This window comes from Neofelis nebulosa, chromosome 9 (genome assembly GCF_028018385.1).
Source record: "Neofelis nebulosa isolate mNeoNeb1 chromosome 9, mNeoNeb1.pri, whole genome shotgun sequence".
NCBI lineage: Eukaryota > Metazoa > Chordata > Mammalia > Carnivora > Felidae > Neofelis > Neofelis nebulosa.
In genome coordinates this window covers 115,584,155-115,610,590 of record NC_080790.1, presented here as the reverse complement: position 1 = coordinate 115,610,590, position 26,436 = coordinate 115,584,155, and the positions used below count along the sequence as shown (strand labels likewise).

The window sequence follows — 26,436 nt, the reverse complement described above, 5'->3', positions numbered from 1 at the left end:
CAGTCCCAAACCCTCACTCACCCTGACCCAATTTGTTCTCCCCAGGTAACCTTGCTGGCTATTTTTGACAGAGGTATATTGGTTTTCGACTTCCATTTCAACTGAGACATCTTGGCAGCTGTCCCCGAGTCCAACGTAGCTCCTCTATGAAGTCATCGTGGAACTCCGAGGGCTTCCACCTGACTCCACCAGAGTCAGCTGGCCACGTTTCGAAAGAACCAGGAAGAGGAGACAATTCCATGTACAGAACACGAAATGGAACATCAGACTCCATCCCACAAACCATACCACACAGCCATCTGTCATCCAATGTGAGACATTCTTTTTATTGACAAAGTTGAACTTACAACAATGACAGGAGCTACAGCACACACAGCCAGGACGAGTATGAGTACAAAATGACCCATAGGACATATACACAGCACAGTGCCCACCTGTCACAGAAACTGTGGAAAACGCCAGGGAGCCTGATGATCAAGCAGGATTCACCAAAACCAAAAGGCTAACTGACCCCCACAGTTGGGACACTGGAAGGCACAGCAGCTCTCTACACTGTCCTCTGCATGAGCTCCAATGCTTTGGAAAGAGGAAGGCCACAAGGGCATTGTGGATGGGGGTCCTTCAGTCAGCCTGAGAGAGGCCTGGACTAGATGCAGCAGTGTTCAATCTTGGTCCAGGGCACAACACAACAGGGTGACTCGGCCAAAGGTAGATCTCGTGGGAAGATCCCACTCAGGGACATGGATTCCAGGTTTAAAGATACCCAGCTAAATCGCATTTCATTACCGAGATGTTACCAAAATGTTACTTTACCACCAAACAAGACCTTCTCCCGAGACCTACACCACGAAGATAACACCAACAGACAAAAAGTCTGCTCCCATTTCATCAATAATGGAAACACAATTTTGTCACAACGGAGAACATCAAAAGTAAAGTGGTTCAAGGAAAGGTCATAAAAGGTGCACGAGGTCTTTAAAATCAGAGTTTTATTGAACTAGATATTAATAAACTAAAAGGATTTATTGAAGAAAAAAAAAAGAAAACATGGCTAATGCCCCCACATTTAACTGCTTCCCACTCATTTTGGGGGGAATTTTCATTTTTCAGTCCAATGTCCCATTTCTACTCACAGCAGCTCCTGCACTTACCAATGTTTCCATATGGGACTAAAATATGCTAAATTCTGTCATAATAAATATATTTCTCCTTCCCTGGGAAGAAACAGGAGAAAAATGGAGAAATATTAAGATGAATTTCTCTTTTTAGGTAAAGAAAGTTCAGAAAACTTCTACCTAAAAAGAGTAAAAATATGATCATCAGTAACTCAGGTTAAACAAAAGACCAAACAAAACAAAGCAAAACCCAAAAAACCAAAAACAGAAATGGGAAGGAAGATGTTTAGAAGTAAAATCTTCTAGATCAATCTCTGCACAAAAACGAATTCTGGAAAAAGCTACCTGAGACTAGCTCGGGCATCCCCCGCCAATCCGAAGGAGACAGTGGTTCCCTACAGCAGAGATGCCAGGGTGCTGCCGGAAGGAGCAACTCCCAGGTCACCAGGGCTGGGGTGACGGACGCAAGAACCCACTGCAGGGGTGGTACCTCTGCTCCACTGAGTAGCGGTGTCAACACCGTCCTTCCGGCTCTACCACTGTAGAGCTTCTAGACATCAAAACCTGTGTCCTAATTATGTGTGTCAATTATTCCTCGACAGACTTTAAAACAAACAAAAACTTGTTTTCTTCTCTGCTTTATATAATTTGTCAACAATTTTCAGATACAACCTGATATCCAAGGAGAGAGGCTTTTCCTTTTCGAACGTGCATAAATGAGAGGGAAGTCAGTGACTGCTGGAACTGGAGGGGACCCTGAAGATTAGTATCAAGTTCAAGATCACACCTTAGTTGAGGTCAACAACTGTACCCACTCGCATGACATTTAAAACCATGCTCTTCCTCTCCACACCAGTGCCAAACTCAGGTTCAAATGCCAGAGACTTCAAAGTACCATGATGCAAGAAAAAAGGCAGATTCTCAATGTGGTTCAGTAACTACTTACCCACCTCCTCCCCCAAAAAAGAAAAACACTCCTTAAAGACTGGGGGGGGGGGGGGGAGAGAGAATATTAAGTCACAGAATTAGAAATTCTTAGGAAAATTGTTTTAATTATTTTTATTTCATTCGACATTATTTCTTCTCTCAGCCTTTAAAATTAATAGGGAGGGAGGTGCACACAGAAGCAAGCTGGGATAGCCTAGAGTTACCTGTAAAAAACACAGTTTATTCCATTCAACCATGCAGGATTTAAATTTCAAACTAAAAACAGCACTCATATATAATCATACGTTTTAACTCTCACATCATTTTGTAGAAAAACATAAAATACAAAAAAAAAAAAAAAAGGCGGATATTGGGTTAGAAACCTTTAGAATGTTAAAATCCAAACGACCATGAGGTGTGACAGACCTTAAAACCACTAGAACTACTTCAAAATCTATCAACGGGCCCCAATGCAAGAAATGCAAATACGAACACGATAAAACAACTGCCAAGACAGCGACAGAGGAAAGGAACCTGAAGGCAACTCATGCCCACTAGGATGAGCCATGGCAGGTCCTGGGTGTGGGCTGTTTAGATTCTTGTACTACACAGGGCGATTCAGGGACAGGCACACAGCAGTCCCCCTTCATCCACGGTTCCCTCTCTGCAGCCCCCGCCACCCACAGTCAACTGCGTCCTCCTCCTGACATACCCTCAGAAGGTCAATAGTAGCCTAATGCTACGTCACAGCCCCTGCGTCGTCCCCCTGACTTCATTTCACCACGTGGGCAGTTCATCATCTCACATCGTCACCAGATGGGTAAGTACGGTACACAAAGATACTCTGAGACCACGTACCTTTAACTTTTATTACAGCATACTTTTCCAACTGTTCTATTACTAGTTGTTGCTAATCTCTTACTGTGCCTAGTTTGTAAATTATTCCATCATAAGTATATCTGTACAGGAAAAAAACATAGTATACATGGGGACCAGTACTAGCCACGGTTTCAGGCAGCCCCTGGGGTCTTGGAAATGCATCCTCTGAGGACAAGGAGGGACCTGCTGTATTACTGGCAAAGCTCTTCCTGCAGCTTGCAGTCAAACACGTGTTGTTGAACCACTTATTACTTCTGTCAAAGCTCCTTCTTTTAGAGTCAAAACTTGCATTAAAACACAGAAGTTGTACACTTTACAATTTCATTGTCAGTGAGATTTTTTTCAAGATTTCACATGCTGAAGACATCCAGATGGTCAACAGGCACATGAAAAGATGCTCAACGTCGCTCCTCATCAGGGAAATACAAATCAAAACCACACTCAGATACCACCTCACGCCAGTCAGAGTGGCCAAAATGAACAAATCAGGAGACTACAGATGCTGGAGAGGATGTGGAGAAACGGGAACCCTCTTGCACTGTCGGTGGGAATGCAAATTGGTGCAGCCACTCTGGAAAACAGTGTGGAGGTTCCTCAAAAAATTAAAAATAGATCTACCCTATGTCCCAGCAATAGCACTGCTAGGAACTTACCCAAGGGATACAGGAGTACTGATGCATAGGGGCACTTGTACCCCAATCTTTATAGCAGCACTCTCAACAATAGCCAAATTATGGAAAGAGCCTAAATGTCCATCAACTGATGAATGGATAAAGAAATTGTGGTTTATATACACAATGGAATACTATGTGGCAATGAGAAAGAATGAAATATGGCCTTTTGTAGCAACGTGAATGGAACTGGAAAGTATTATGCTAAGTGAAATAAGTCATACAGAGAAAGACAGATACCGTATGTTTTCATTCTTATGTGGATCCTGAGAAACTTAACAGAAGGCCACGGGGAAGGAGAAGGGGGAAAAAAAAAAGAGAGAAACGGAGGGAGGGAGCCAAACCATAAGAGACTCTTGAAAACTGAGAACAATCTGAGGGTTGATGCGGGATGGGAGGGAGGGGTGGGTGGGTGATGGGTATTGAGGAGGGCACCTGTTGGGATGAGCACTGGGTGTTGTATGGAAACCAATTTGACAATAAATTTCGTATTTAAAAAAAATAATTTCACATGCAAAATGTAGGTAGCTGATGCTGAGAAACATTGTGCTTTTGTCTGAAAAAATCCTATACTTCTCCTGATGAAAACTGGACTTCAGGGGCAATATCTGCCGGAACTTAGGCATTCTTCCATTCTTTTCTGCTCCAGTACCCTATCAGCTTTTTACAGACCTAAGTTAACTCTCTCCTGGCCCAGAAGAGATCTTGGGGAAACCATCCTTGCTCCACTCCTCACTGAGCCAGTGGAAAGCTCTGCTCTGCAGACCCGGGATGCAGGGCCCTGGAGAAGGGCTGTGGTCTCTCAGCTCCTGGTCCCTGGCCTCCTGGCCAAAGCACTGACTCCCTCATTCATTTTGGTAAAGGTCAGAGAAGGACTCTAGCCACACACTCCCTTTATATATTCAGTCTACCCACTTGTATGCTTGACCTTGGACTTAACTTTAATAGTCTACCCTGCAATTTGTGAATCATCCATTAAGGCTGCATCTTAGAAACTCACCTCTGCCCCCACTGGAAACTAGTAAGAACCATCCAGCTCTGTTAGAACTTACGCAGATGGGCTGAATCACACCTACCAACTTCCCAAATCTCATTCTACAACCAGAACTGAAAGTTAAAGACATCAGTAAATGTAATAAATTCTTCTTCCTCCTCGTTCCTCATACCTGCATCCAGCCTATCCCCACCAACAATTCCTGCAGACTGGGAAAAACATTCAAAATAAACCAGGAAAAAGGAGGATTTTTTTTTTTTTTTTTTTTAAAGACAGACATCAGACAGAACTGCAAACCAGTGACATCACTTTGCAATACTAAATCTCTCTCGATACCATCTACAAAGTTCTAAGCTTTGGCAGCTAACCTGGTTTGCTTACAAACAGTCACAGGACAAAGATTTGCCTCTCCCTACCTGCAGAAACTGGTCTGTGCAGGCTATTTTCATTTTACATTTCAGTACCTCAAAGCCTCCAGTATAAATACAGGTTATTTAGATTTTAATTTTTATGGTCCTGACTTAAAGGTCTTGGATTAAGGGGCCTACAAAAGCCAACTCTAAGGGTAGACCTGCTTATCTACATAACCAGTTTAACGAAACTACCCTAACCACCTCAACTGAGCGCCTCTGTGTTCCAAGGACTAAGATAACATTTCTTTCCAATTCAGATTCGGCCAAAAGGGAAACAGACCTACAACAGTTGTAACTGCATAACAATCCGGCTGAAGTCATCTGGGTTAATGGTTCTAACCACAGACAAGCGCTGCATGTGTTAAGTACAGAATCCCTCCATGGACTTTCTTTCAGACAAAAGACCCTGTACTCGGTTATATCCTCAAATGTTAAAACAGTAAGAAAAAATCAAGTATCAGAACTAAATATGAACTCATCTGATCTTAAAATTTTATAACTGCAATGTGTGAATTCGAAAGTATGACACAGTCCTACTTCTAAGTCAACACTGACCACAGGCTCGGCTTCAATGTGGTTCAACTTCCACTCTCTCTGCTGACACTGGTCAGATTTGGGTCACCCACACGCTACCTAGCAAGCTAATCTGATTAGGTTCATCAGGCTTAAAGCCTAGGTTTTGTTTGTGGACTGTGGTGAACTGGGGTCAACATCACAAAAGGAGCTCCTCATACCAAACCTTATAAAATTCTTACAGAAAAACTTCTCTAGAGTCACTCTGATTATAGCAGAAGAGAACTGCTTCCTTTCCCAAACCACATTACATTCTAGAGAGTACACCTTGAAGAAAATACAAGTTTTTTAAATCCATGAATCTGAATGACTGAATCACCGAATCTTTATTTAAAAGAAAATAGTGAAATGTGTGTTTAGACTTCACTGTCACTTGGGGAAAACAGGATCAAAATCACTGTCTGAAAACCTAAAGGAGCTGGACTCCTCAATACCACCACCAAGCTGAACAAGAAACAGTAAAAGAACTTGTTACTTATTTTACAAAGTATTCCAAGCCTATCTTAAGCAATGCCCTCCTGGATTTTCAGGATACAAAAACCCTCTCCAAGCTTTTCTCATCTAAAAATTCTAGAGAATGTGAGCTGGAGCTGAAGAACCTATGTAGGGCTTTCTTAGGTTGGGGCTGCTTTTTCTGTCAGCTCATTCTGATCCCCACAAGAGGCCGGTGAGGGAGGCATTTCGGCCAACCTATCATCATCCCCATTTTGCAGGTCAGAACAAGAGAGATCCATTAACTCAGAAGTCACAAAGCTAAGAGGGGCCTGCAAGGACTCAAACCTGATGTTCCCCCCTGTCAGACTTAGACTTGAACTTGCAGGCACATACGTAAGGCCAAAGTGCAAGTCTGAGGGCTGCATCAAACCCGGGTCACCTGAGGTACACAGTAAGATTTTCAATCTTCCAACTCAGAATTTCTGGAGATGGACTTCAGAAACACGTTATGTCAGCCAAGTTTCCCGGATGATTCTGAAGCCCATCCGTTTGAGGACCACCAGCCTGAGTGAATCCTAAAGCCAAATCCAGCCAGAGGACCCGTCTGTTTACCTATCCTCAAACAACACAGAACTTGCCAAGCAAACCAAGCAGCTTATTCGAGTTAACTGCACCAGTGACCTAACCTGAACCAGTCAGATCAAAAGACTTCACAGTCCTCAGCCGAAAGGACGAGGTCAAAAGACTTAGGTCAGAGGTGCAGGCAGTAGCAGCTTCACTCCTTCCAGGGTAACTTCTCAGCGCACCTTACCCAACAGTATCTTCACAAACTCTAAGCATGCCTGGAGGCATCTTCTTGTAGATTACCAACACATGGGGTATCAAATTCCTTCTGAAGGCGCATACTCTTAACTTCTAGAGGAAGTAATATGGATTTAACCCTACGCAAAATCATCAAGTTGGGTTTACAGAGCATCCATGATTGTGGCAGGCACCCTAAAGACCACACAGAAAATTACCTCCTACCCATTTATTTCATACTGAAAATGGCAGCAAGTCTCCTTCTGAACTCACTTCTTCTGGCACAGAATTTTTAAAAAGGAGGGAAAAATGATGACAATTTCAGGTTATTTCATAGATTCAGACTGTGTCCACTGCCTTTGAAACATACTTTCAGGGGGGAAAAAGCTATCTCCCCATGGTATCCAGCAAGCACTATCCAGCAGTACGTTTCTCAGGTGGAATCCGCCTGAAAAGACTTCAAGGCAGATGGGCCAAGCCTTGGACTTCTCAAAAAACCTCTCACAGTAACATGAGAATGTCTAACAGCAGGAAGCCGAGAAATGTAATGTCAAGAACAGAGAAAAAAGGAACAGGCTTAGAAATCAGCACATTTGAAAAAAACAGTGAAAGATTTGAAAAGATCAGTCCAAATTTAAGAAAGAAGAATTGGCCCCTTACCATTTGAACCTAAAAGAATATACCCAGGGCAAGACAAACTTCAGAAGACATGACACTCTTGAAATACAGAATTTTATTTAGAAACTGTTTAAAGTAGAAAAAAACCCTGTCAAGAAAGACCAGGTGGAAAATGGGTTCCCAATAAAATGGAATTTTAGGGCAACAAAAGTCTAAAAGGCCACAAAAGAGAAATAGCACCACTGTTATTTGAACAATGGCTAGTTACTTGCATTTTTTGGCATTGTTAAATCACTGAATCTGGGTTTTCCTCTGAATCCCACACAGAGCATGCACTACACAACAATTTTATCATAAAATATCTGCTTTCTACACACATTTTAGGACAAGCTACCACCAGAAACAAATCAATACAAATACATCAGGGGCTGAACAATCTTCAGTAGTGGGTGACACACATTTTGCAGAATTCTGCCAAACAAAGGAACTGAATAGGCTAGGGGTAAAGCAAATGAGGAAGAGTTAAGGAATGAAATATTTTAAATATTAATAATTAATTCAGACACGGCACTGTATTTTCTGCAAAAGAAAATTAACATTTAGTAACACGCTAACGAATTTTATCTCCAAAGAGATTAGTGCACTGGCAAAGTATTCCGATAACAGTGGAGGGCTGTGGACAGCAGGTACCAAGAACACCCAGCCTTGCAGAGCCCAAGGTAGCGATGGCCTTCACTGGTCACTCCCTTTGCCAGAGGTCCAGAAAGAACTTGCAGCGTGACCACCTGCCTGCTGAACTTACACTCTAAGCAGCAAACTTTAAGGAGCCAAAGAGGAGTCCCCAGTGGGCAAGGGGAGCAGAGAAGAGAAACATGTTCAATGTAAACTTAAAAGACAGTAAAATGGGACACGACCCCCATTCAAATCCCAGAGATGTGGGCAAGTCCCCAAAAGTAGTTGTTAGATTTAAAAACTGGACACACCTCATTTCCCAAAAAACACAATACATAGAAATTTCAGGGATAACTGGAAAAATGGTCAGAGAAATGTTCACTGAAATTGAAGCTCTACAACTCAAACATGTCAGGGCTGAAACACACCCTCTGTTCGTCCAGGCAACAATGCCTCTTGCTTCTCAGGGCAGGGATACAACTGGTCAAGGACACCAAATGGCTTTACAGAGCAACTTTTTAAACTTTCCTTCTGGGCCAAGGTGTAGGCCTTTGCAGATTCAAACAGCCCTGCAAGGCCTGTGAACAGCAGATACCAAAGGTCCAGAGGTCTGGCCCTTCCTTCCCAGACACAATGTCAAACACGTAAATCTGTCACGTTCCATTTTATATTTTGAAATATGGAAGCATATTTTAAATACTCTTAAGGCATTTATTTATTAAAACGTTCTCTGCCAAGATTTCACATTAGCTTAAAATTCAAATCAGTCTTTACATTTCTCTACTGAGGTCTCCACCTCAGTGCATTACATAAAAACACCGTCTCCAGCAATCAGTGTTACCAGCGTCCACACGGGGAGCCCCATGGTCGGCCTCTCTGCTCCCTAGGTGAGCCAGCTAGGTGTTAATACTGCTCCGCTACAAGGTGAAAGCTCCTAACTCAAACTCATTGGAAAAAGAGTGAAACTTCTGCAAAGTGCACTTTAAGAAGAGGTACTTTTTGCTCATGAAAAGAAACCAGTGAGTCCTCTAAGAATAATAAAAGGGAATATTTTACAGTTAAGCACATGATTTGGAGTGAAGAATTCGGATGTTGCTCTGCTGGTCCAGGCTGTTAATACTCTTCTTGCTCCTCCTGTGGGCCCCCTTCATCAGGGATCACAAAGCCTTCCTAAAATGGGAAAATGAGAGGGGAAAGCTATTACTCAGCACCAAGCAAACCATCAGTTTCTACTGTGGGGTCTCTTTCCTCATACTGAAAGCCTCTCAAAGTCTACGGCTCTTCCTGTCTCTACCACACACTTGACATTTAATAGCACAAGGCCACTGACCACTACTTTGCTTAGACAGTAGAAACAATCTCACAAAAGGCAAAAAAACTGAGCACAAATTTACTCTCAAAAGTTGATTTCTTGATTCTGGCGATGATTTCACACATCAAGTTGTACTTAAATGTGTACGGTTCGTTATGTCAATTATACCTCAATAAGGTTGTTTTAAAAAAAAGAAAATTTACCCTCAAAAATCCCTGAAGTCATGATGGAGTTCAATATAACGCCATCTCCCGTCAGTAAGCTGTCCCACAGCCTGCTTTTCCTTTCCGCATGCTTTTGATCACACTTGGGAACCACTCATGCAACTGCAGGTGCTGTGGGTTCACCCGAGACACTCCCAATACCCACAAGAGCGGTTAAGACCGACTCCACCTCAGTGGCATGGGAAAACAGCAGATTCACGGCTCCCGCCTCACACTGGCTCCGGGCATTCTGGCATGTGACAGTGGCTACACCACCGTAAAAATCCGACTTCCCCTTCAACCACCATCTTTTTTTTTTCTTTTTAAACTAAATCTCTACAGCTGGACTTACCTAAGATATGACACCACTAAAATAATACTCAGACTAGCCCAAGGACCCCTATATCTTCGTCACCTCTGTTTTCATTAGCTGCCCAGAGCAAGCCCAGAATAAGGATTTATTGAACAAAGTATTTTTTTCATCATGTCTCGATCCCCCCCAAATTCACTTGATATGTTTAGAGAACAGTGTTAATGACAATACTGATATTACCTTATGTTTGTATACTGCTATACCATAAAACACTCAGATATACACTGCAGCTTGATCCTACAGACCTTGCTAGGTATGCAGATTCACACAAAAGTAAAGCCAGTCAACAGTGAACATAGCAAGATAGCAAATCCTAAATCTAGGGAAAATCAGTCTTCCATGATCAGCTAATGTGTCATGATTAATATCAGCAGCTTCAGTTGTGTAATAATACACACGGATCCCAAGAAACTGGCCCATAAAGTACTGGGAGGAAATGGGAACCAAGCACAAAGATACAATCGGACAGGTGTGGGCAGGGAACATCAAAAAGGGGCCAGCACCTGGTTCCCAGGTCATGATAAAATGGAGCTAGCACCTCAGGCTGAGGGGTCCAAGCCGTAGGGGGTGGAGTGGGGATGGTGGCGTTATGAGCATTTTGTAGCACTCATCGCCTGTCAGGGGCCATGAACTACAGAAGCAGGGCAAGCCAGCCACCTCCATGTCCTTTTCCTGACTCAAAGGCTCACAGACCTCAAGGCAGAGGCAGAGGTTGAGCAGAGGTGTTCTCTAGCTGACTCTGAGGGGTCAAAGTTCAAGTCTTTTGATAATTGATACGCTGGAACATACAAGCATCAGCACTGAGTTGGCTGACACCAACCAGATGAAATTTATTTTCTCTGGTGGCAAATGGCAAGAAAACATCCTCATGTCAACACGTACGTCTGTGGCGTAGAGAATGTCCACGATCCTCTGCAATACAGGGTTGTTTTCCCCCTCGTTCTCCTGGCAAATCAATTCAATGTTCCTTAGCTTTCCAAAGTAGAAATCTCTCTCTTTCTCCAAGTCTTCAACAGTAAGTTTCAATACGTTGACCTGCGTAAGACATCGAAAAGGGTGAGATACTTGGCATTTATATACCAGTAACATATCACACCACCTGCTAACCCAGAAGAAGAGGTGGCCTTCCATCAAACTCTCTAACAGGGACAAACACCCACTTTAGTTTAATATCGGTTTTCTTCATCTCCAAAGAAATAATGTGGGCCTGTTCGTGGCCATCTTGACTCTAACAACCCCAAGGAAAAGGCAGGCCACACCATGAAACATGAGGGAACTTCTCAGGGACTGAGAAAAGATCAAGGAGAAAAAACGATGGGATCCAGAGACAAATACAGAAGCAGAGTCCACAACCCAGCAAAGCAAGGTGGCCAACAATCATAAACTGTGTGCTTATCAGGGCACTGGTCAGTCAAATCCAAGTCTTTCTGCATGTGAAGGTCAATGGAAAGAGACAGTCTGGTCCAGAGAATCAGGATAGAAATGGTGAGCCAGGAGGGGAAGACTAAAGATGACTACTGCTAGTCAAACACAGCTACAAGTGACAGAGGCCTGGGCATGGAAAACTCAATGGTTCTTACCGGGCTGCCGTATGTTGGGGACGGGGGAAGCGATCCATGACTCAAAAGAAGAGGAGAGGATCCTGGCACCTGTCTCTCTCCCAAGAGAGTTTCAAAAGGGAGACAGGACACGGAAGCAAGGAGCAGACCCACCATGTTCCACAGCTAGCTCCACTGAGCATCCCATCGGCTCACCATGCGTGCTGCAGAATCCTCCAGGCGCCCTGCTGAGGGGCTCTCATTCCCCCCAAAAGGTCCATGAAGAAATAAATTGCAGTGCTTAGGCCAGGTCTATCCAACCAAGAGCAATAAAAGTCGTAACAACTCTCAGGGCCCTTTGCGTATTTGAAGCACGATACATATCTTCATTCCAGTGTATTCAAATCCATGACATGTGAATTTGATTTAACTCTCACGACATGCAAATTAAAAGGCATACCACGCAGCACAAAATCCTCACAGGACACACAGGCCGGGGCCACAGGGAAGGTCAAGCCAGGAAATCAAAGGTGCAGCTGCGGAGAACAATTGGGTAGCAGGGAATTCTGAGAGCCAGAAAGGCACTGCAGAAATCTCGTCCAACCTTCTGAACTGGCTGGAATCTGAAGCAAACCACTTCTTTAGATTCCCCATGACCTCACAAAGCAGCCAGCTACAGTCAAAGGGATCAAGTCCTGTCCCAGGGTGGAAGAAAACTCCCCCTTCAGAAGCTGCCATCACGAAGCCTCCAGAGATGAGGAGCAGGTGACAAGAACCACCAGGACCATTCTGTCAATTACTTAATTTCAATGTTCATCATCAAAGGCCTGAACAGACCAACCCGAATCAAGGTTCTAAACAGTCTTTCGCTCATCCTTTATCAACCACAGAAATCACTTCACTGCTGCTTGTTGCTTTCTTTAAACTATCAGCCCCAAAGCAGAACATGCCAGGGGATAGCAGGGCAAGAACTGACCAACCCCACCAGTAGGAAGCTGCCTTAAATCCTCAGTTCCAAGATCCAAGAGCCAGGGAAGAGGCCTTCTAATCACATCAGTGACAGGATGAAAAGGAAGTCAAAATGGCTTCAAAAGGTATGCTATACTTTGGAGTCTACCACTCACGATTCACTAGTGCCTCACCCACAAACCCACTCAAACCTCCTCAGGCCTACAAATCATCAAGGGCACCAGAACCCAGCCTTCTGGGCCCTACCTGTGGGGCCAACGCAGCACTCCTCCAGGATATCACTCAGTAACTATGTATCCACAAGAAACACACACGAAATACTCAGTATACACTAATAAGTCACTGGCTTTCACTCCCCACTCCTCTAAATGCTTACTAATGAGGTTATTAAAACTCTGTGGCAAGTCATCAATGCCACTCTCAAACCTTCTCTTGTAGTTAAGTAATAGCCATAATCTAGGAAACCCAAGGAGAATGCTTTGGACCTACACTGGCCACTATGGTAGCTGGGGGCCACAAGTAGTTACTTGGGCACTTGAAATGTGGCCAATGCAATTGAGACCGGCTGTAAATATTAAATACACACTGGATTTCAAAGACCTAGTACAGTCTTCAAACATAAAATATCTCATTGATAATTATTTGTAATGATTACATGTTAAAATGATAACACTTTGGATAGATTCGGTAATGGGTCATGAGAAGAAATTTCATGTGTTTCTTTTCACTTTTTTAAATGTAGCTACTAGAATATTTTAAATTATAGATATGCCTCACATTTCTGGTTTGCATTCTCCTTCTTTCGAACAGTGCTGCTTTAGACTCAACCAAAAGTAAATTTCTCCAGGATGCCTTAAGAAGGTGCAATCACTGCAGCTCTCCTAAGGAAATGAACACTACGAGGAAATCTGAGAAGAATACACTGTTGTCCTCTTATCGTAAGAAGCGCATCTTGCTCTATTTCCCACATCAGTCACGTTCCCCAGACCTCTTCACCTTCATCAAGGGGCACAAATTCAAATACTTCCAAGGGGCCAGACAGATCATGTAAATGAGCCAAGGGATCAGTGACAGAGTATTACAGGTAAGGACTCTGGCAACCTGGAGAGAATCTAAAAAATCCTTCACATTAAAAAAAAATTAAAATGGAAACCCCGTGCAAGCCAAAGTACTTCTGAGGCAGGCGTGAGGCAGCTGGCTCAAACCCCAGCGCAGGACCCGTAACCTCCCCAGGCACACTGTCCTGGTCTGCGAGGCCTCACAGGACTAACACAAAAGTGCAAAAGTGAAACTGAAGCACTCGGGAGAGCAATGGCAAACCGCTCTCAAAACGTCAGCTATTTTTGTTTTTATCATTAACATCTGTATATTTCACCAAGACAATCGGGCTCCTGTGAACTTTTAAGAAAGACAATTCAGGGGCGCCTGAGTGGCTCAGCCGGTTGAGCGTCCGACTTCGGCTCAGGTCACGATCTCAGTCTGTGAGTTCGAGCCCCGCATCGGGCTCCGTGCTGACAGCTCAGAGCCTGGAGCCTGTTTCAGATTCTGTGTCTCCCTCTCTCTCTGACCCTCCCCCGTTCATGCTCTGTCTCTCTCTGTCTCAAAAATAAATAAACGTTAAAAAAAAAAAAAAAAAAAAAAAAAGACAGACAATTCAGAATCTATTTCACTCTATCAAGACCACAGACAACAGCCATAATAATTACAATGGTCTCTTATCCACTGCCATTTTCCCCATTTATCCCAAATCCCACCCTAAGAACCTGACAGCACATCAGCTCATGTGGCCCGCTCAACTACCATGAGCAAAATATTAGCCCCACCTCACACAACACACAGTCAGTTCAGAGAGGTTAACTGACCCCAAGAAGTTAAATGGCAGAGTCAGGAAAATCCCCAAATGTATAGAACCCAAAGCCTGTGCCCCATCACACAGGACACGAGCTGAGTGAGCCAAGAGCAGCAGTCTCACAGAAGCCGCTGTGTCTTCTCCTACACAGTACAAGATCAACCCTGTGCTGGCCACCCAGCTTTGGCCTCAGCAACACTGCTTTTCTCTGAGATTGCTTCCTGTGTACATCCTTGCCTGAAAACCAACAGTTTCAGGGAAGTCTTTTTCTCCAGGACTTCTGTACTTCACAGTGACCACGCCCAGTGGGCACTCAAGGCAGCCACACTAATGGGGACGGTGACCCAGTCACCTTGACATTCCCATGGCACCTAGGAGCACAGGGCATGCAGAAATCGAAGACTGAAACAAAGCAAAACAAAACGAAACAAAACGAAACAAAACAAAACAAAACGAAACAAAAAACTGTGATCTCTTGGCAGGTTCTTACGTCCTGAACTCCAAGGAGCAGGGTTGGGGTCACGAGAGGTTCCAGGTCAAAGTGAGGCCATTGCCTCTAGGTTTTAAGACTTGGCTTTTAGGAAAGTGAAAGGATTCAATCTCAAACTCACAGGAATCATAGAGCATCCCTGACTTTAAAACTGGAATTAATCAAGAGAATCATCCAAAAGCAAGCCAACAAACAAAACTCTACGGACTGGTGAGAAAACACGGAAAAGCCTAAACTTTGTTCAGATCCACAGAGACCTCTGACAAGTACCTTCAGGACATCTAACTAATCCTGAAGTATGCATTTCAAATCACTGAACTGATTAAGAACAAAAGAGCAACAGCGGGCTTTCCATACCAGTTCCACCGTAACTTGGATCTCTAGTGACCCAGGATTTCAGCAGAGAGCCCGTGCAGTCTTCTTTTTAATTACAATTTAGAAAGGAACTCTCCTTCATCTTTTGTCAGAGCCAAAATTCAAGAGACACTCTCTGAATCCCACAGAACCCTAACAGTTCCAGAAACCTTCAACAGGGTTCTAGCGTAGGGGTGGGCTTCCAAAGACATCGGTCTCCGTCACACTAACAGATCTTAGAAACGCCTGACCCCTCTCTTCCACCTCCACCTGCACACTCACAGTCCTCACACAGCACCCAAAGTGCTCACATGTCACGAGGACTGCTTCAGCAGGGGGACGAGGCAGGTCTTTCTACAAGAGCACCGACAGCCCTCCCGTGGTCAGTGCTGCCAAGAGTCCGTCCCCCGAAGTGACTTCCGTCTTGGACAGAGGAGGTGCCTACCTGCTGCATCAATTCAGCTGCTTCGTCATCCCCGTTGCCCACACCAGGATTCTTTCGCACCACACCTGGGCCAGCCTTAGGGGTTGCAGTAGTTCTGTGGGTCGCAATGGGCCTCTGTGGAGCTGAGAGAGGAGCAGAGCTTTTTTTAAGAGGAGAAATTTCAAGACCAAAAGAACGGACGGCGCAAGAGGAGGCTGTGAACAACTGCCCTCCACAGCTGTGTAGTGAAGGGACCCAACGTAGAGAGCCCAGCATGCAAGACAGCACTCCCACGTTTGTCCAAGGTGGTTTTTATCTTGGCAGCAGAGTCAAGTACCGACTTTAGCCACCATCTTTGGTGCTGGGAATGAGTCCCTCTGTGAGGTCTTTCTTCCACTGGGGTTAAGAGGACTATCACCTGAAAGAGACACAGTCATTCTGACGCATACAGACGGTCCACCTTAACCTAGCTCCAACCAAATCCACTAACAGGGACAACTCCATGGAGCAAAGGCAAACTTCATGCCAGGAGTGAGCTCACAGCCCCAGCTGCTGTCAGGTGCCCAAGGTTCCCCATCTGGGAAGTCAGATGCCCTCTACCTTAGAACCTCAAGCTTCTTGGCTTGGGAAGGGGAGGGTGGTAGAGACTGCTGTTACCGCTAATTACCTCAAAACCTGCACCTTGTTCACTTTTAGAAGGTGTTTAGGAGGGTTATGAGAGAAAAGCAACACCCTGACTAGGATTTACAGACTTCTCTGTACATAGAGCCAAAAAAGGTAGTGAAGTTAAAACATGGAAAGAGCAGTCAAGTTAAAACAATCAAGGATGGGCTACCTTGAGGTATTTATCACCCATGATTTTAATCATGTATTCAGCAACTATTTTGTAAAGCTGCACATTATGCCAGGCTTAAAAATATCTGATCTTCCTGATACCCCAAACTATTCAGTAACCATAAGGCCTTTCACCCACAGGTACAGGCATTCCTCTGGATGATTTCTAGTCTGCGTTCATCCCCAAGATTGAATGCTTACTACAAGTCTCCACTTGCCTGTTACCAGCACCTGAAATACGAAATGTACAGGGTTACCTACACAAATCCCTACTCTAAGAAGCTAACACCCAGTATTTGGAGAAATCAGAACCTTCATACACTCTGCTGATGGGAATGTAAAACGCTGCAGCCACTTGGAAAATAGGTAGTTCTGCAAAAGGTCAGAGTAACCACATGACCCAAGAATTGTGTTCCACAAGTATATACCTTTGGATATATGCCAAGAGAAATGAAAACATAGGCCCACACAGAAACCTATATAGGAGTGTTCAAAGCAGCACTACTGATAACAGCTCAAGAGTGGAAGCAACCCAAATGATCATCAAGTGGTGAACAGATACATGGTACGTGGTACAGCCGTACAATGCAGTATAACTTAGCCATTAAAAACCACCAAGTACTGCCACGTGCTACAACGTGGATGAATCTGGGAAACATTATGCTAAATGAAAGAAGCCAGATACAAAGACCACATACTCTATGATCCTCTTTATGTGAAATGTCCAGAATGGGTAAATCCACAGACAACGCAGATCAGTGGTTGCCTGGGGTTGAGGGGAAGGGAAGAGCTAGGGGAAAACGGGAAGTGACCGCGACAGGGCACACACGAGGTTTCTTTTTGGGAGTAATAAAAATATTCTAAAATTGGATGTGGTGATAGTTGAACTTATCTACAGATATACTAAAAAGAACTCAAGTGTCTATTTTAAATGGATGAATTGTACGGCAAGTGAATCACATCTTAATAAAGTTGTATATCCATAAAGCTATGAAAATTAAGAGTACTCAATGTCCCTCTCTATCTACCAGATGGATCAGCCTCTCTCTCAAGGTACTATGGGATCTTAACTAATATTCTTGCTACCTTCTGGAAAAGGAGGAGTTAGCATTTGTAGAACACCTGCCCTGTCCCAAAGCGTATGTGTGTTTTATGAATACACTACAGGTTTTGGGAAACCTACCAGGCCAAAACCTTCTAGAGAAGGTCTCTAAAAACTGCCTCCCAGATTCTGCTGGCATCACAGCAAGCCAAAGCCACTAAGCAGCTCAAATTTTAGGGAGGACAGGGAAGCCTGAAGTAAGCACAGGAAGCTGGTCTGCAGACAGAATGATGATGCAGAGAGCCAAGCACAGTCCCTAAGAGACCTAGGAAACTCCTTCAGTTCCTAGGTATTCACATCTGGCTGTAACTTCCCATCCTAGGGTCCTGTGAAATGTCCTCATGTTCAAACTAAAGCTCTCTTCTATGTGAGCTGACCTGAAGAATTTCTACCCCACACAAGTAAACAGTGTTGACAAAATTAAATTCATTGAATTCATTCAGGCCTCAAGAATAACCCTCTGGGGCAAGTACTGAAATTCCCACTTTATACACAAAGAAACTGTGGGGCAGAGATGAAGTGGCTTAAACAGGGCGACAGTGACCCAAGAACAAACACAGGTCTGCTTGGTGCCACAACCCATGCTCATACCACATGGCTGGGAGTGAGCTGCTTAATCTCCCAAAGCCAACAGCTGCTCAAGAGATTCTGACTGAAGGCTGAATGAATGAATACTTGGAATACTATTATTTGGAAATGGTGTTTTTGTTTTGTTGTTTTACCTGCACTGCTAGAGCTGAGAGGTTTCTTCGGTTTGTTCAGAGCTGGAGCAACAAGGGAGGGAGCCACTGCAGTTTCTTGACCTTGTCTGGCAGCTACGGGGTCATAGTCTTTTCCATCATAGTTTGCATCAAAAAACTTCTTGAACCACTGAACAAATTCAAAATTGTCCTGAAACTTTCCTTTTACTAATTTGTCCACAGGAATTATCTGCAGAGAAATATCAAGACTATTTAGCCCAAAGCAAGAGGCTTTTGGCAAGCATCAAACATGTCCATGCATCAAATCAGTATAAAGCTCTGCCAAAAGGAGAAAAAAAAATTTTTAGAGGCAAGAACTTAGTGCTAAGTAAGCCCCTGAAAGTTTATAGAGCAAGTTTAATTCAGTTTGCCTTCCACAAAGTACTTAGACCTGGCAACCACCCTCCCAGTCCATCAAAAGGAATTAGAAAGGCAAAAGAATAAGCATCATTTGTATCATATGGAAGTCACATACACATATCCAAAGGCATCGTAAGACATGTCACTGCACTGTAAGGAGTAAATCTCCTATGCAACCTGCACGGCCACAGTGCCTATCACAAAGTATGAAACCTAGAGCACAAACCAACCACCGGTACCTACAATGAACTGTTAAAGAAAATTCTGTCATGTCAACCATATCTCAGTAAAACTGGGAAAAAAAAAAAAAAAAAAATTCATCCAGAAAAAAAAGAAAGGGGGAAAAAAATTCTGTCTTAAAAACCGCTCAAGGTACATAATCAGTCCCAGAACAGATTTCTACAAAACGGTTATGTTTTTCAAGTAATTCCAATCCTATTAAAATATACTTTAAGGGCCCTGTAAACTTTTTTATTGTACAAGGATCGTGTTATCAGTTATGACCTCAAATTGTTGGACCGTTGGCCAGAGTGTAATTATCTTTTAACTCTTCAAGGATTCCAGTGGCAATTGTATTTTTATAAAGAAGAATGTATGTAATAATCTGAACCATATCTACCCCTCTAAGCAAATAAATACAATTTTAAGAAATTACTTTGTATGATACTGAAGCATTTACAAACAAAATGTTACATGTGGAACTCACTTCTCAATACTCCCTGACTACAGCAGGTGGGGTAAAGGTATATCTGAAACAAACTGGCCATGATTTGATAATTGCTGAAGATCATGAGGGATCATCGTACTATTCGCTCTACTTTTGTATGCTTTAGAAATTTTCCTTGTTGAAAAAAATAAAGCATAGGGATGTATGGGTGGCTCAGTTGGTTAAGTGTCCGACTTTGGCTCAGGCCATGATCTTGCAGTTCATGGGTTTAACCCCCGCATCGGGCTCTATGGACAGCTCAGAGCCTGGAGCTGCTTCAGATTCTGTGTCTCCCTCTCTCTCTGCCCCTCCCCTACTCATGCTCTGTCTCTCTCAAAAAATAAAATAAACATTAGAAACATTTAATAAATAGAATAAAATAAAATAGAACTCTATGAAAAGAAAAATGACTGCATATAATCAGCTACACCTAGTTTAAACTATGCCTGGTAACAAAATGATTTTCATTCAATACAAATGTATGTTCTATGTATTCTATAGAGACAAAACTAAAATAAAAATAAGACTGATTTCATAGTAAATACAGACCAGAGACACCAGCAAGATAATGAGTGATTACAAGTTTTACTAAAAAAATTTTTTCCCCAAAAATGACTTAAAAGAATAAACCATTCTAGGGGAGCCTGGGTAGCTCAGTTGGTTGAGTGTCTGACTCTGGCTCAGGTCATGATCTCATGGTCTGTGGGTTCAAGCCCTGCAACAGGCTCTGTGCTGACAGCTCAGAGCCTGGAGCCTGCTTCGGATTCTGTGTCTCCCTCTCTCTCTGCCCTTCCCCCACTCAGTCTACCTCTCTCTCTCTCTCAAAACTAAACATTAAAAAAATTTTAATAAAAAATTTAAAAAAATAAAAGAACAAACCATTCTAATGAGGGGGGAGGGGAGAAACATTAATTTTGCAATAATACATTATCTATTAAAACAGAGATAACATTTGTCCTTAATGAAGTCTGGTGGACTGTGTTTCTGGTACCTTCAAACATCACTGGGGGCAAAAGGGAACTTGCCAGCACCCACAAGGGATCTTCCCTATACCCTGCTATAAAAAGCAAGTATTTCTAGAATCTTCTCTATTAGAACTACTTATTCTACCATATGTTATGCTTTACAGATGTAAATCCAGGGATAAAAAGGATTAGATCTCAGACTAATAAAGATTAAACAGTATTATTAAAAAAAAAAAAAATCATGAGGACAGATTTACAGGTTGATTCCTCCAAACGCTAGTAACTTCAAAATAAAGGAGAAAAACAACAGGAGAACCAAGGATAGGAGGGTAGAGGGAAGCTTTGCTCCCAGTAAATTCTATGTTAACTGGAGAAAAGATAACTATATGAATTGGGCTGGGGGAGGGGGGAAGGGGAGCAAATGTCCACTGGTAACAATTACTAGTTAAGAAACAACCTAAAAAGAAAAATCTAAATCAAAGAATAAAATTTACTTACTTTGTCAACACCCATTCTCTTAAAACCTGCTTGTAGTATTTTGAAGTTCTGGATGTATTCGTGTTCTAGCTTAGCCTGGAATTTCACTTTTTTCAGGGCAATGGAGCCAGGGAACAGCATGTCCATAAACTGACAATAGGCAGCCCCTGAATGAACAACAAGAGAATAAAATACACACTTAGGTCATTAAATGCTATGATTAAAAAAGCAGGATGAACTTTTACTCAGACCTATTTAACCCATGTACAATTCAAAAAATTGTTAATTGGACCCTACTGGGGTGCCTGGCTGGCTCCATTGATAGAGCATGCCACTCTTGATCTTGGTGTCGTGAGTTTGAGCCCCACATTGGGGGTAGAGTTTACTTCAAAAAAATTAATTAAAAAAATAACAAGGTAGATCTATAAAACCCAAAAGCTTCATTACCACATGACTTCAAAGTCAATTTCTCAAAATCAGTAACAAGACTGGTTTCACCTAAGTTCTAACACACTTGCAATGCAGAAGCCTGTGATGAGGAGAAAAGAAATTTCTATGAAATTTTAAAACTATTCTTTGTAACAAACCAGCATGACAATAAAATGACCACTATAAAGAAAAATTAACCCTAGTGGCACATAGGTGGCTCAGCTGGTTAAGTCCAACTTCAGCTCAGGTCAGGATCTCAGGGTGTGAGTTCAAGCCCCACATCGGGCTCTGCACTGACCCTGTGGAGGCTGTTTGGGATTCTGTCTCTGTCTCTCTCTGCCCCTCCCCCAATCACGTGTGCTCTCTTTAAAAACAACTTAAAAAAAAAAAAGAAAAGAAAAAGAAAACGAATGCCTAGAAGAGCAAAAACAGAAAGAGAGGTGACTCTGGTTTTTTGCAAGGACATACCCTCCTCTCCACTAGCAAGAGTAGGGATTTCCCAAGTACTTTAAAGATCCATCCTCTGCCCTAGGTTAAATAAATATTTTTCTAAGATGACTGTCTCCCTGAGGTTTTACATCTCTACATAAACTTAACCCAACAGTTTATAAAGAAAGTTAAATAGAAGACATTTTTGTGTTCTCCCATTTAATTTTTTTAAAGTAACTACAGACAATCATTACACAGATTTCATCCCATTTGCTTTCCAATTTCATTCCTTCCCCCCACTTTCCCATTTTTTCCCATCACCACCCCCAAAAATATTTCCTTGGTGCTTAAAATGTCCATGAATGTCACTCCTCTGATGCCTACCAGACCACACTCTCCTCAGACAGGGAAGGGTTCCCAGTGCACTGAATTGTCCCTGCAGGGCTAAAGGTTAAAGGGGCCAAAGGAGCCAACCAGGGGTAGGGACAAGAAACCCAGGGACGAACCAAGGGGCATTCTGCAGAGCGAGACTGCTGTAATACACACTGTCAACTTACTTTAAATCAGGCCAATCTGGCTCCCGGCCAGTTCTAGCATAAGAGTGCCATTATCATCATTTTTGGAAAGAAGATGCAAAGGGCAGAAGCACTTCAGTGACCACAGTGACAGTCTGAGTAGAAACAAGCATCAGAAAGTGAAACCCTGGTTTTCGAGGTGCCAGATTTACTTTCTTGTCCAACAAAAATATACTGAAGGAATTCTAGGTCTAGGGACTCAATTAGCAGTATTTATATTTTTAAACTAGGGACACCAAGAGCTTCCTACATTCTAGAGGACAATGACCAAGTGTCTTTAACAAACTAAGAGCATAAAGAAGGGTAATCTGTTACATTTAAAAAGAGTCACAATTTGGGGCGCCTGGGTGGCTCAGTCGGTTGAGCGTCCGACTTCGGCTCAGGTCATGATCTCACGGCTCGTGGGTTCGAGCCCCACGTCGGGCTCTGTGCTGACAGCTCAAGAGCCTGGAGCCTGCTTCTGCTTCTGCTTCTGTGTCTCCCTCTCTCTCTGCTCCTAACCCACTCACATTCTGTCTCTGTCTCTCTCAAAAATAAACATTAAAAAAAAAAAATAAAAAGAATCACAATTTACTAATTGTAATGTAAACGTGATGCATAAAAATCAGCTTAAAAAGCGCATGCACATAAACCCCCCCCCCACACACACACACAGAAAATAATGTATTAAGCATCTATACCCACAGCACTGCTCTACACATGAAAGGAAATTTTCTGAAACAGCAAAATAATGTGCATTTACTAAATGCACACTATTCTCAAGCCATCCATGAACTTCTGGCTAAAGTCAACCAAAACCACTTAAAAGCAGTAGTCATATGCTTCTCAGAAAAAACCTGTTTGATGAACTATCACAGTTCCTTATTTTAGAGCCAGAAGAATCCTTAGAGCCATCATAAATTTAAAAACTGAGGACGAAAAACTGTGGCCAAGACCACAGAGGCCAGAGAGCAAGCTTAGAACCAGACCCCAGGTATCCTGAACTCCCCGCCCACCGTTCTTTTGCACAGTACCATCATCTTACATCCTCTGAGAACAACTTATAGTTGAATAAAGAAGCATTTCCTAGATGGGGAGAAAAGATATACCATGCTGCTACACTATAGCTGGCTGAAGCAGAGAAATGATACATAAAAAAAAACATTAACACCTCATAAAAATGGACAAGGTAATTGGACAATTCACAAAAGAAATATAAACACATCCGGGGGTCCAGTCGAAGGCAGTTAATTAAAAAAAGAAAAAAAATAGGGCAAAGATTCACTTACAAAACTATGCTAACTTTATTCACGGGTGTTAAAAAAAAAAAACGGAAGCAACCTTTATGTCCAACAGTAAGAGCAATCAATTAGCACACCATCTTCCTGAGAAATTATGCAAGTATCCAAAATACATTTTTTTTTTTTTTCAACGTTTTTTATTTATTTTTGGGACAGAGAGAGACAGAGCATGAACGGGGGAGGGGCAGAGAGAGAGGGAGACACAGAATCGGAAACAGGCTCCAGGCTCCGAGCCATCAGCCCAGAGCCTGACGCGGGGCTCGAACTCACGGACCGCGAGATCGTGACCTGGCTGAAGTCGGATGCTTAACCGACTGCGCCACCCAGGCGCCCCCAAAATACATTTTTTGGGGGGTGCCTGGGTGGCTCAGTACGTTGGGTGTCTGACTTCGGCTCGGGTCACGATCTCGTGGTTGGTGGGTTTGAGCCCCGCGTCTGGCTCTGTGCTGACAACTTGAAGCTGGAGCCTGCTTTGGAGTCTGTGTCTCCCTCTCTCTCTCTCTCTGCTCTTCCCCTGCTCACACTCTCTCTCTCTCAAAACATAAATAAACTATAAAAAAATTTTTTTTAAATACATTTTTTTATTTTGGGGGGGAACTCAAGATTTAATATTAAAAGAAAGAGCAAGATACAAAAAACTTATCTACAAAATATCTTCATATATATAAATAGTCATCTAATACATATGTATAGAAAAACAACTAGAAGAAAATACAACCTATCAGGTTAAACCATATGAAATTACTGTTTTTTAGATCAAAAATGACTAAATAGTGGCCATCTCTGGGGGATGGTACTGGATGCATTCTATCTTTTAAATATTCAAGTATGTACTATGGTAAATATTACTTTAAAAATTTTTTTTGTTTTTAAGTAAACTCTACACCCAACATGGGGCTTGAACTCACAACCCTGAGATCAAGAGTCACACCCTCCACTGACTGAGCTGGCCAGGAGCCCCAGTAAATATTACTTCTATAATTAGAACACACAAAAAAAGAAGGTAAATGTTTGAAAGAAAAAAATTTATCAGCTGCCTTTCACAAAAGGGCTGAAAACTCCTGGCCTAGAAATGTCTCGACTGGATACAGAACAGGTTAAAAGGAGCCTGCAGTCCAGTCTGCCTTAAGAACAAAGGCTGGCAACACAAGCAGGGCCCCTCTCAGATGGCTGCTGACCCAGCGATCTGTGGCAGGAGAACAGGCCCACATAATCTGTGGCCTGAAGATGTAGACGGACTTAGGGCAGAACCAGCTTATGTCACTGAGTCAACCACGAGTCTCACCAACTGCTACGGCACCCCCCTACCAAGATCTGTGCTGCAAGCAGAGAACACGAAACAGTGCAACCCCTACTCCAAAAGCCTGCGAGATCTCAAGTGCACTGGTCCTCAATCCTTTCGGGTGCGAAGAGCCCTGAAGCATGAGATGAAAGCTGTAGCCAACATTCCACGCGAGAGATGCTTGTCTATCAGAAGACTCCAGATGAAGAGCTCCCAAGGTTCTAACACATCACACAGAAAACACACTAACTACTAAATGTAAGCATGTTCAGACTTTAGAGAATAGGTGAGGCATCAGTCATCTTAAAGGAGGAATAAAATTTGGAAAAAGAGGGCTATGAGGAGCCATTAATGCAGACATTAAAAACAGCCTTGGGCGCCTGGGTGGCCCAGATGGTTAATCGTCCAACTCTTGATTTCTGCTCAGGTCATTATGGGTTCAAGCCCCATGTGAGGTTCTGTGCAGATGGTGCAGAGCCTGCTTGGGATTCCCTTCCTCACTCTGCCCCCTTCTGTCTCCCTCTTTCTCCCACTCCCTCCCCCCCTCTCTCAAAATAAATAAATAAACTTAAAAAAAAAAAAAAAATCAGCCTCAAGGGGCCCCTGGGTGGCTCAGTTGGTTGAACATTCGACTCTTGATTTTGACTCAGGTCATGATCCCAGCTTCATGTCGGGCTCCGCGCTGAGCACGGACGCTGCTTAAGATAGTCTCATTCTCTCTCTCCCTCCCCCTCTCCCTCCCCCCCCCCCAAAAATGAACATTAAAAAAAAAAACTTTCTCTCTGCCCCTCTACCCCACTCACATGCACTCTCTCTAAAAAACAAAAAAATTTAAAAATTAAAAAAAAAAAAATCAGGCTCAAGATATTTTAACATGGGAAAAATAATCCTATTTTGATTTTAAAAGCAGGAAACAAAACTGTCCAACACATACATGCGCTTGTACTTGTTATTTAATTTAAGGGTCTGTAAGAACAAGAGACTGGAAAGAAACCAAATGTCCACTGACAGGGGACTGCTCTGAGGAAACTAGGTCTTACACAGACAAAAAGAAAGCAAAGTGGCATCAGCTATATGGATATGAAACACTTTGGAATATATAATGTGATTACACATGCTACCATCTGTGTAAAAAGGAGGAAAAGAGAACACACACTCATAAAATATGGATGGATGTTTCTGCCTGTACATATACCCTCTCTCTGGAGCAAAAATGGGAGTGACTAGTTGACAGAGTTAGAAGGAAACTTTTCAGTTTATCTTTTTTTATCTTTATCTTTTTGTTCCTTTTGAATTTTAAACCACTTTGAAACCTTCAGTTATTCAAAAAATAAAAACTATATATACAGTGTATGTCGATTACGTTTAATGCTTATAGGAAAGTACTGAAAGTACAGCTAAAATGAATGACTTTGGGCAAGTTGCTTAACTATGCCTCAGTTTCTCCACATATAAAATGGCGATGACAGTCCTTATCTCCCAGGTTATATGTGTAAAGCACTCTGGAAAGTGTCTGGCCTATTGTAAGTGCTCAATAAATAAAGCCATAATTAAGGGGGAAAATACATCTAAAAGATAACAATGACTATCACTAATTGTGACATTACAGCAAATTATGGTTTTCTTAATGTTCCATAAGGAAGACCT

General features: G+C 42.8%; 2 protein-coding genes across 5 annotated transcripts in view; both read right to left on the bottom strand.

Annotated features, from left to right (window-relative positions):
- Positions 1-7,377, bottom strand: part of EFCAB8 (EF-hand calcium binding domain 8) — a 75,146-nt gene extending 67,769 nt beyond the window's left edge. For all 4 annotated transcript variants that reach the window (XM_058685291.1, XM_058685295.1, XM_058685293.1 and 1 more), the window contains exon 1: positions 22-7,377. Coding sequence is in view for 2 of the 4 variants with exons in the window: in XM_058685293.1 (XP_058541276.1) it covers positions 22-110 (89 nt within the window). In the remaining 2 variants the exon portion in view is untranslated. The remainder of the gene's footprint in view (positions 1-21) is intronic.
- A 146-nt stretch (positions 7,378-7,523) lies between these two features.
- MAPRE1 (microtubule associated protein RP/EB family member 1) overlaps positions 7,524-26,436 on the bottom strand; it is a 30,953-nt gene continuing 12,040 nt past the window's right edge. The window contains exons 3-7 of the mRNA XM_058685302.1: positions 20,816-20,961; positions 18,269-18,476; positions 15,632-15,753; positions 10,869-11,021; positions 7,524-9,268 (exon numbers count right to left, since the gene is read on the bottom strand). Coding sequence (XP_058541285.1) covers positions 9,212-9,268; positions 10,869-11,021; positions 15,632-15,753; positions 18,269-18,476; positions 20,816-20,961 — 686 coding nt within the window. The 3' untranslated portion in view covers positions 7,524-9,211. The remainder of the gene's footprint in view (positions 9,269-10,868; positions 11,022-15,631; positions 15,754-18,268; positions 18,477-20,815; positions 20,962-26,436) is intronic.